The 11,331-nt window shown below is 43.9% G+C and overlaps 1 protein-coding gene across 1 annotated transcript in view; it reads left to right on the forward strand.

The window, feature by feature from the left end:
- The window catches only part of USO1 (USO1 vesicle transport factor), a 29,940-nt gene extending 20,182 nt beyond the window's left edge, over positions 1-9,758 (forward strand). The window contains 12 exon segments of the mRNA XM_030449667.1: positions 1,116-1,226; positions 1,846-1,913; positions 1,915-1,956; positions 2,341-2,522; positions 3,457-3,578; positions 4,512-4,650; positions 5,458-5,621; positions 6,173-6,262; positions 6,819-6,905; positions 7,542-7,628; positions 8,078-8,293; positions 8,877-9,758. Of these exon segments, the coding sequence (XP_030305527.1) occupies positions 1,116-1,226; positions 1,846-1,913; positions 1,915-1,956; positions 2,341-2,522; positions 3,457-3,578; positions 4,512-4,650; positions 5,458-5,621; positions 6,173-6,262; positions 6,819-6,905; positions 7,542-7,628; positions 8,078-8,293; positions 8,877-8,954 (1,386 nt within the window). The 3' untranslated portion in view covers positions 8,955-9,758.
- Positions 9,759-11,331: the final 1,573 nt, after the last annotated feature.

An 11,331-nucleotide genomic window follows, 5' to 3' on the forward strand; every position in this document is an offset into this window, starting at 1 on the left:
GAGTGGAACATCTCCCTTATGAGGAAAGGCTGAGGGAGCTGGGTCTCTTTAGTTTGGAGAAAAGGAGACTGAGGGGTGACCTCATCAATGTTGTCAAATATGTAAGGGGTGAGTGTCAGGGAGATGGAGTTAGGCTCTTCTCAGTGGTGACCAGTGATAGGACAAGGGGTAATGGGTGTAAATTGGAGCATAGGAGGTTCAAGTTGAATATTCGAAAAATGTTTTTCCTGTAAGGGTGACAGAGCCCTGGAACAGGCTGCCCAGGGGGGTCGTGGAGTCTCCTTCACTGGAGACATTCAAAACCCCCCTGGACACGTTCCTATGCGAGGTGCTCTAGGTGGCCCTGCTCTGGCAGGGGGGGTTGGACTAGATGATCTTTCGAGGTCCCTTCTAACCCCTAGGATTCTGTGATTCTGTCTGCCTCACCTTGCCTTGGAGACTGAATGCTGACTGTCAGCAGAGATGTACACCCATCCCAACACTGTGCCCACAGCAATATCTGCAGCAAAGACAAGGGGGACAGAACTGAGAAATGGCAGATGAAATCTCATTTTCCCTAGATAACAAAAAAAAAAATACTGGAGTTAGCATTCCTCCTGCTGGCTTAATGTGTATGTTGTCTGACCCAAAAGCCACTCCTCCAGTATTATTCTTTATCACTTAAAAAACAGTAACAAATGGCAATTTTTAGTCAGCAGGGGTAGCAGTCTTAGTGATGTTTTTTCATAGGGAATCCTTACTTGACTCAATCTAAACTTGTTCCTTCTTTACAGGGCTTGTGTGTATGTTTCTTTATTACCCTAATTTTAATTATAAATGCAGAACTAATTTGTTATGGTTTTATATTGGTGCTAATTTGCATTGAGTCATGTTTCACATCTGTGTTGCTTGTTGTTTTGCTCTGAAAAGAGTTAAAGATGAATGGTTTAATACTTGTTTCACCAAAGCACTAAAGCTGTGTTCAGTGTAACTAACAATGGGGTATTTTGAAATACAGGATTTGTCATTTTTAAAATGCTGAGGTGAAAGTGGGTGAGTTTCTGAATCAGTACAGTTTTTCTTTATTTTAGCCCTCCTCTGTGGAAAGATAACAATGGGGTTTTTATTCTTTTCAGGGCAGCAAGGTACAGACCAGGGTTGGACTACTGATGTTGCTTTGCACTTGGCTCAGCAACTGCTCAATTGCTGTCACCCACTTCCTCCACAACCCAGCCAATATTCCTTTTGTATCCTTCACCTGCCTGCCCAGCAGGACTGCTTGCCTGGAAATTACTTGGATCAATCCCGTTAAGTGTTTATCTAGATGAGCTTGGTGGGGATACTGCACTGGCATAAAATGCCTTTAGGGCTAGAGATGTAACAGGCTGGTGCTGGCAGTGTCAGTGTGCACTGACCTGTCTGGAAGATGTGCCTGTGGAGCAGCTGTCCTCTGCCAGCACCCTGTGCTTGTGCCATGTGACAAGCCCCACTGCTGATGTGAGGGAGACTGACACACCCCAGAGGTAGGGAGAGTCTTCCTGCTGCTCTTGAAGCTTATTCATAGACTTGCTTTCAGGAAAAGACATCTGACTGAAGTATTTAAGACTGAACTGTCACCAAAATGGAAATCTTTGTGGAGACAACTGAAACGTTTTTGATTAAGCAGACAGAAGTTTCAAGGAGACCACTGGTTACCCAGATCCCTCAAAGGAAGAGCCAGCTTTGTGAGAGTTTCATCAGCTATTTTGCCTGCTTCCTAATCAAGCTTGGTTTTACCTTTGAAAGAAATTGTAACTGGGAATGCATGAAGGGATAAGTATGTCATGTGTACTCTGAACATCTTAACAAGAGCCTGTAGGCTCACAGGGCAGATAGCTGAAAACGCTTGGAGAAGAGGAGCAGCTCGTCCAAGGCCTGTGTGCACTTTGCTTGGCATTCCATCTACTACAATGACAATTCCCTTGAAGATTACAGGAAGTAAGTGTGATGTGTGGAGACAAGAGGGCTGCAGGGAAGGGTTCTGTGAATGGCAGGTGATGGTTGATGAGGTGATAAACACGGGTGCTGTAGTTAAGAATAATCTGAATGCTTTTTATGCACATTCTGTACAGGATGCACAGTAACTCACCTACCTCTGGGCAGGCACAGCAGGTCAGTGTTTAGCACAGGTTCTCCTGACCTCTGTTGCTGAGCTGAGAACAGATGTCAGTGCTGACTGCAGAATTGCATCTTGAATTCAAAGCACTGTGTGCTCAAGACTCGACAGAGCACTGGAGCTGTAACTGCCAGAACCACCCTGAGGGAAGAATGGCTTGGCTTATTTCTGTGTTGCACTGTGAGTGATCTGTCTCCTCCTTTCAGAGAGAAGCTGAAACAACTGATTGAGAAGAGGATTGGTAGGGAGAACTTCATTGAGAAGCTTGGCTTCATTAGCAAACATGAGCTTTATTCCAGAGCTGCTCAGAAACCACAGCCCAGTTTTTCTAGCCCAGACCACATGATGTTTGATCATGAATTTACCAAGCTTGTAAAGGAATTGGAAGGTGAGATGTTGTGCTCCTTTCTTGAGTTACCTTGAACTGATGACTGATCTGCCTTATGTAACCTTGCTTAAACAGTGTGATGGTGCTAAATTGAAGTATTCTGAAAAATGTATTACAGTAAAAGCTGTAAGTAAAGAAATAACCAAGCTTGCAGTTCAAGCAGTTAGGGAAAGTACTCCCAGCACAAGCACATAGTCCAGCCCTAACTAGTCTGTGATTCTGTGATAGAGCTTGGACTAACTGGGTAAGCTTCTGTTCTTTGAAATGGTTCTTACTGCTGTGAATTGTCACACTGTGTCCAAGAAGTGTACTGACCTGTGCTCTCATACAGACTGAAGCAAATAGAGTGGTCACAGAAGTATGCAGTCTAGGTATGTGCTGATTTGGACTGGTTCATTAAAAAAAATCATGGAAATTGAATGTTAGAAAATGATAGGGACTTTATTTGGTGTTTTCTGTCCTTCACAAAAGAAGTTGTCATCATCCTTACCATCTAACTAATGTCCTCATTATTAATATTGCTCAACTTAAATGAGTCTAGAGAAGGAAAAAAAAACCCTTGAAGCAGCAACAGCAATGGGAAAACCAGGAATTTTTCCCAGTCACTTCTCATTTGCATCTTGCTTTTGTAGCCCCCAGCCACTTGGGCAGCAGTTATAATAGAGCTGTAATGCAAGTAAAACACCTTTTCTGATAGGGAGGACTCAAAAGGACCCATTTGCTTTTCTCAAAGTGTAAAACTAAGTGTTCAGACTGTTCTATGAAAAAGTGCCATTTCCTATTTTCTTAAACCTCTCTGTGACAATTGTATTTTTTTGAAGTGCAGAGTGAGTTTCTAATGCCATGAACTCAGTTAAACTGGGTGAGACTGAGACTGTTTCAAGGACAAACAAGATGTGAACTGCACTTTAGTTGACAGAACTGTTTCTGACAGGTGTCATTAGTAAAGCCATCTACAAGTCCAGCGAGGAAGATAAAAAGGAGGAGGAGGTCAAGAAGACACTGGAACAGCATGACAACATTGTGACTCACTACAAAAAAGTAATCAGAGAACAGGTAAGAGGGAGCAGCACTGCACATGTGTCTCCAAGTTGTTTGTTCTGGCTTCTGGAGACACAGCAGTGTGGTTTGGTGCCCAGTGTTCCAAAACAGGGAATACAGCAGTGCATAAACACTTCTAAAAACACTGCAGAATTTCTGGCTCAACTGAAATGTCAGTGTTTAGAATACTGGTTAAGTTTAAGTCTTTACTTGGAGTATATCTGCTTTTTCCTGTGCTTGTTTCTTTCAAAATGCATGACTGCAGAACTTGCAGAGATCTAATTCCCAGCTCTATGCTCTCACCTATGAAAAGATGACAGAGGACGTGGCTAAATGAAGAATGAAGTGTGTTGCTGAAGTTGGGGCACACCTGCTGTGGTTGGACTCTGAAGAAATTCTGTGGCAGCAGTAGCTGTTGCCACAGGTTAGATGGAGAAGTAGAGGAGCAAAGCTAATGAACCTAAATAGCTAATGGACAACTGAAGCAGATGCTTTTAGTCCAGGGATCTGGAATGGATACAGAATATAATGGTACAGGGGGCACTTCTGAACCTCCAGTGAGGCTTTATTGAACATGTGGTGACTGCAATTACTGTCACTGTTTGCAGACTCCTGAAGTGCACATAACGTGTGCAGGCTTCAGTGCAAGGGAGGAAAATCAGCATCAGCAGCTTCCTTTTTGATTCTCCTGTCCCTGGTGTGGCAGTGCTGGAGGCTTCCTCCAGCAGATTTGGCAGACACTGGTCTGGTGGGACAGATAGCTTATGTCTCTCCAGGCTTTTTCCTAGGATTATCTGTCCAGGTTTGCATGAGGCTTTCCTGCTCACCTGTCACAGGCAGTGCTGGCAATGTCACTAACAGGCCACATATACTGGTGGAGTATTATTTGCCTTCCTGACAGTGTGGCACTGGAAAGTGTTACTGCTCTAAATGCTTTTATTTTCACAGGACCAGGAGCTTGAGGAATTAAAACAACGGATCAGCACTTTAACATCTCAAAATGAGCAGCTCCAAGCAACAGTTACACAGCAAGTGTCCCAGATCCAACAGCACAAGGACCAGTATAATCTCCTTAAAGTACAGCTAGGTAGGCTTCAAAGGAATAACTAAAAGTAATCTTGTTAGTGCAGAGATCTTGTGATGTATGGCAAGCTCCAGAAAAGCCCCAGCAGACAACCAACCCTCTGTCACTCCAGCCATGCTGTTGTATGTTCTCCAGCATATGAAAACTTTGTTTTCAAATTGTTGAGTATTGCAAACAATTTTATTTAAGCATCAGAATTGCTTCATTATGTAAAAATATTTGGTTTAGCTTTAAGTGCCTTGAATTTTACAGAATACAGCACATAGAGAACAGAGAGGACAGCTTGTTCAGACTGAGCATGTGAACAGATGAAGTTTGGGATGAAAAAAGGGATTAGGGAAGAACTGGGGAATGGCAGATGTGTACAGTGAGGCCCAGTGCTGTCTCTAGAGATAGCTGAATACTTACATCAGAACAGGAGAGTCAAGTTATTCCAAGGTCAAGATGCCTGATAAGCTGTATGTGACATGATTTCAAAAGGAAATTCTGCCTTCAGGATTATTTACAATTAAATATGTAAGGAAACAACTGTCCTTCCTCTACAGAGTTATTTGTCTATGAACTTGGGATGAACAAGTCACTGAAGCAACATGTAGGTGCAGCCACAAATACTTGGAGTAGTGGCAAATTAGAGCTCTTTGCTGAACTTTTGATAGAATTCTCAAGCACTCTGCTTTGGTTCTTGAGTTAGAATGGCTTGGTACTGCTCTGTGGGAGCAGGAGGAGGACTGGCAATAAATGCTCTCATTGGTATGTTTGAAGTAAACTTCAAAATTGTGTTGATGACCTCTGTTATAAACTGTCTTTTAGGAAAAGACAATCAGCACCATAATTCCCACAGTGATACATTTCAGATGAATGGCATTCAGACAGAAGAAGTGAGCAAACTGAAAGAGGAGCTGGAAGAATGGAAAAGCAACCATGAAGTGCTGCAAGGGCAGTTAAGGGAAAAGGATTCTCTGATTGAGAAATTGGTAAGCATTAACTACCTCTGCAATACTTGGTGTGGCTTTCAGGTCCTGTTTTCAAACAGAATTTACCTTGAGCTGTTGCCAGTCCAGCAATGGGAACTGATTGCTGGTAATACAGGAAATCTGGTGGGAGGTGGTTTGAGCAGAGCCTTTTCTACTTCATACTGATCCCAAGAGCAGTTTGTGTAGCTGACCTGTTGTACTGAAGATTCTCTGGTTTTTAACATGTTTTGGGGGTGTCTCTCAGGAGCTCTGTGGGAGTAATGCCTCAGACATGCTCCTGGTGGCCTGCTTGTCAAAATGCAGGATCACACATGCTGCTTTTATTTTGTGTGTTTTCTGTGTTTAATTTGGTGAAAGAGGCTTTTGCATCTGCCTTAGATGAGACAAGCCAGCTGCTCTCAGGAAAGCAGAGCTACAGTGCCATTCCTTAGCCTGTTTGCACCTTCTCTGCTGGGAACTCTGATGGTGCAAGCACACGGTTTGCTGTGTGTTCTGACAATGTCACTGTATTCTGTCTGGTTCTATGGCTGATTTTCCTCTTGCTGTTACAGAAATCATCACAGCTAGAAGTGGGAACAACAGAGCAGTCTTCACAGACCAGCAAATCTGGTGGCTTGGAGCTCAGTAATGACCTACACAAGGTGAGTATTTCATAAAAGTGCAATGAAGAGTGGTAGCTTGGGATGGCAGAGAAGCTTTGTGACACTTGAGGGGTGAACATCATAGCTGAGGATGTCATTTTTAATGGTGTACCTTACCTGGTGACAATTCTAATCTTGAAGCATCAAAATTACACATCCAAAATGGAGTAATTTGTTTTTGCTAAGCTAGATTGAGCCAGCAGAAGATGCTTCAACTGACTTCACACTTGTGAAACATGTTTATCCATTATAACGTGTTGTATCTAATGGAGTGCTAGTGGTGTGGCCTTTATAAACACAGCTGAGGCTGGGACAGGAGCCACAGAAAAGAGTTTGTTAGAGCAGGGTGGAAAATGGTGCAGAATGCTGACTAGTTTTGTTTTCTAGAGAAATGATTCCTGTCCTCTCACTGAGAGGGAGATGCAGCTTTCCTCTTGTGTATGCTGGTATAAAGCAGTCACTCTGTTAGCATTTAGCTTTAAAAAAAATGGATGTGAATAACTACCTTGCTTTATCAAATTAACTTACAGTGATGCTTTGGTTTTGTTTCCCAAAGGAATTAGAGATGCTCAGGAGTCAGATACTGCTGCAGTCTGCAGAAATCTCTAAGCTTCAGATGGAGAATCAAAAGCTCCAAGTAATGGTACCAGTGACAAAGTTCCCTGTTCTCTCTTTGGGGAGTGTACCTTAAAGCCTTTGCTTTTTCCTGCTTGGCCAGGCATGCTCAGGAGGCAGAGGCACATCCCAGTGCTTGGTGGTGCCCTCCCCTACCAGCCCCCTCATGGACATCCTCCAGCCTGCCTGCCTCTCCTCAGCTTTTACCTCAACATGGGATCACTGCAGAAGCAATCCTCTTGATTTCATGCAGTTTGAGCTCAAAATCAGCTGCCACATTTTGGAAATAAGAATCTTGGGTAGGGGTGGCTGAGACTAAATTAAACTATTGCTGGGTTTAGTAGCCACATGGAAAGATTTAGATATTTAGTGTAATTTAAAAAAAGTTTGGCACTTAAGCATCTGAGTGAAGGCTGGTGGCCTGTAATAGCCTAGAAAAAGCAGTAAGTATCTTTAAAGTGCAGCTTGTCTGAAGTAGGGGTTGTACCTTGTGTTCTCCTTTTTGTGTGCATGTGTGTTTGTTTGAGACCCCTGGAAGCACAGACTAGCACACCTTGGCTATGCTGCAAGAAGGAAATATGCTTTCAAAGTCTGAGTGCATGATGCCTTACCTTAGCTGAATGTGAGGCATTTGGTGCTCTGATACTGAATTCCTTGTCCCCAGAATACAGCTGCAGAGCCTGTGTTAGGAGACAGCAGTGCAACAGCAGCAAACAGCTTGGACCTGGAGCAAGAGATAAAAGAATTAAAGGTTAGTAGTGGATGGACACCAAACCAAATCACTTGATTCTCAGCCTCCAGTTAGGAGGACTTCTACAATGGGAAAGGCTTTGGGTGGAACTGGTTTGTTTCCTCAACATCTTGAGTGTTCCTGGCTGCATCTCCTCCACTTTTCACCTGGGGAGCATAGGCCTGGTCTGCCTTTAAACAGTCAGTAAGGACAGTGCAGGAAATTGATTTACTCTGAAATGGGCAGTCCTGCCTGGCTGGGAAGGGGTAGCTATTTTTAATACCTCTACCTACCTTACTCCTGGTTGGTAATAAGGGGAGTTTGGGTAAGGCAGTGTGTGGGAGTGAGGCCACAGGACACTTGGTGAGGCTGGAGCTGTCACAGTGCATCAAGTGAGTTTGTAGGCAACAAGGCTTCAGCTGATCCTATGCTTGTGGTGTAACTTGGGGTGGGGTTTTTCCTGTTGCCAGAGTGAAGTCAAAGCCCTTTCTGAAGAAAAAGAATCATTGAAACAGCACCTGGATTCTTCCAGGAGTACAGTTGCTATCTTGCAAGATGAGAAAAGTAAACTTCAGCAAGAACTTGCAGAATCAAAGAAAGAACAGGATGATCTTCTGGTGCTTTTGGCTGACCAGGATCAGAAACTGTCTGCACTGAAGATGAAGCTGAAGGATCTGGGTGTACCGGTAAGCAGGGCCAGGGTGCCAGGCTGCAGAGCCTGGCTGTGGCAGTGCCTGGCCCAGCAGGTCTGGTGGGCATCCTCTAATCAGAGGTTCCACCAGAGCTGCTCTCCCAACCTTCATTGGCAGCCACCAATAAAAGAGGATGTCTGCCTCTTGAAAGCAGGTGTGGAGAGGGGCCTGCCAAGCCCCTGGGAGGACAGCTGCTTCTGGAAGGATCCTGACCAGTGCTTGGCTCTGCTGCAGCTTATCCTGCCTGCCAGCTGCAGAGATGATGCCTGTGTTACAATCCTAAGGGATCTTCCCATGGATCATACAAGTGACAAGGAAAAGGTTTAGTTCGGCAAACTACTGCTTGATGGGACAGGGCAGAGCTGATGGTGCTGAAGGGAGGCTGCTGTTCCCTTGGCAGAGACATTCAGCTGAGGCATGGCAAAGTGACAGTTGTCTTTATAAAGCACTCATTGATACAGCAGGATAATTCAGATTAGCTTTAAGCTCACTTTCACTCCCTCAGCATTTGTCTTGCCTTCAAAGTGTTGGGACAGAGTAGGGGATGTTACTGCTCACAAATCTGTCTTAATTTCAGGTTGAAGATGAAGATGATATTGAATCTGGAGATCAAGGAGATGAAGATGAAGATGGAGATGAAGATGAGCAAGACTAGAATATGTTTGTGTGTTACCATGAAAAGCAGTTTGGATTGTTGGGAAAAATCTATTGTTGGTTTACAAAGTGAAACATCTGCCTGTGAGGAGCAGATGGGAAAGTGGCAACTGTGAGATAGTTATAAGTTACTGAAGTGTTGGAAAACCCTTCATACTAGGTAAAGCAAACAAAATTCACTGTTTTAAGTTCTACATGAGTATCCCAAATTGTACTTGTTTAGAAGTTGCTTTAGACCCTGTTTAAAGCACGGGGATGACAATGTTGCTGCCTCAGATCACTATCACTGACAGAAGTTCTGTGCATTTGTCAATGGTTTTAACCTTCTGGAACTCTTAACATAATTAAATACAAGAGTCTTTGGTTTAACATCTGTCAAAGGGAGTCATTGCCCCTGCCTTCAGCGTGGAGCTTCCTGGAAAGGGCAGTGGTGTGGTGGAAGGGTTGGGGTGGCTGTGGTGTGTGGTGGCCACTCTGCCAGCTGCAGGGGCTGGTTCTTCAGGGTGAATGGTCCTGCACACTGTCCTGTGCCTTGACACCTCCTGTGGCTCCTTGTGGAACCCCCAGGGGAACCCCAACCCTGTGCTGATAATTGGGAAGAGGTTTCATGGAAACCTTGGCAAGAGAGGGAGCCTTTGCAAGAAGAATCTCACTGGAAAAACAGACCAGTACACTTTTTCTTAAAGGTCTAACGTGCTACTGAGTCAGCATAGAAAAGAAGTAAAAATCTTGTTGACTACTTCAGTAAGGAAATGAAAACTGTTATGATTTATATAACTTATTGGCTCTTGATGAGTGAATAAAAGATGAAAATTTTAAAAGAAAAACCTGAATACAGTAAATGCATCGGTTTCATTTTTTGGTAATAAAAATAGGTATGTCTGCTAAACACCCCTTCATTTAATTCTCTTCTCCTGTTTAATAAAATATATTTTAATGCACATGTAAAGTTGTCTAAAAGGAGTCTAGAGTGGCAGATGAAATAAGTGACACACTAGGTACTGAGGCTTTCATAAGCATAGAGGGATGCTGGTTCATATTTTGCATTTTTCAAACTAGTAGCTGCTTAACTTCCTTAGAGTTGGTGTTGTGGGGTTTTTTTGCTTGTTAGTTTTGTTTTGGGTTTTGTGGGGTTTTTGTTGTTGGTTTGTTGTTTTTTTTTAATCAAATCATTCCTTGTTCAAATGCCTGTTTTGAGAGACCAGAAAAATACTTTTTTGAAGTCACCTCATGCACTCTGTGTTTACCATGCAGTTACTACAAGTAGTTTCAGCTCCATTCTTGCACTGTGTGCTGAGGCAGGTTTTTTTGGAATGAGGTGTGAAGAGCAAGGATGAGAAGCAGGGGGCTTGCTAGGTGTGTATTGTATCCATGTGCCATTATGGATAGCACTTTAATAGAAGAGGGGAAGGAACAGTCACTTTGTAAGGAGTTGCAGTGGGTGATGCAGTCCCTGAGGAATCAGAGCTCCTTTCTGCATGTCTGGAAGTCAGTTCTAAAGATGCTGTTCCTACTACCTGTGATGGAGGTGACAGCTTCAGTCCCCAGGTGTCCTGTGAGCCCTGGCACTGCAGTCTGTGGCTGTCAGCAGTACCACCTGGGAGCTGGTGACAGATTGTGCCACCTCAGAGGTGACAAGTCCATGTCTTTATCTGCTTGGATAAAGACATTGCTGCCAGCTGTCCTGGGAGGCAGTGCTGTTCTGTGGGAATGTTGGATCCTCTAGGAGAGGGAAGGTGTCAGTGAAGGAGTGGTGTCAGAGCTGTCACGTATGGGAGGCTGGGAAGCTGTGGTGTCCTGTCACACTGCACCAGCAGGCAGATCTGCTCTTCCCTCCCTCTGTCCCCCCAGGTGATCTGTGACCTTGCAGGCTCTCTGCATATTCTACACACCTTTTACATTGTCACAGATGTTTTTGCTTTATTGTCTTTTGGGTGCCTTTCTGTGAGGTCTCTAAAAATGCTGGAGGCAGAAATAAACAGGTATTTTTGTAAGCAGTTGTTCAGTATTTAAGCATAGCCTAGGAGGCAAGTGTATCTCCAGAGAGAAGGGGAAGAGAGAAAAGGAGATAGGGAAATGAAGGAAACCTTGTCTTGACACGGATGAGATGGAATCACCTGAAAAATAAGCATAAAGCCAGGCTCAGTATGTGATAGCACAGGGCACGTGATGGATGGTCTGGCCTGATCTCCATCAGGAGCTCTTGATCTGGAACCTTGCTTGGACAGCCAGTGCCACTCCCCACACAGGGTATGCTGCCACTTTTTTTTTTTTCCTCTGCAGTTTTATGCTTGGGAAGTTCTACATTTTGGATGAAACCTCAGTGTTTGAAATTGCAAAAAAATGAAGGAAGAGATAAGGTGGGGTAGGAATTTCAA

This window comes from Calypte anna, chromosome 4A, assembly GCF_003957555.1.
Source record: "Calypte anna isolate BGI_N300 chromosome 4A, bCalAnn1_v1.p, whole genome shotgun sequence".
NCBI classification, from domain to species: Eukaryota; Metazoa; Chordata; class Aves; order Apodiformes; family Trochilidae; genus Calypte; species Calypte anna.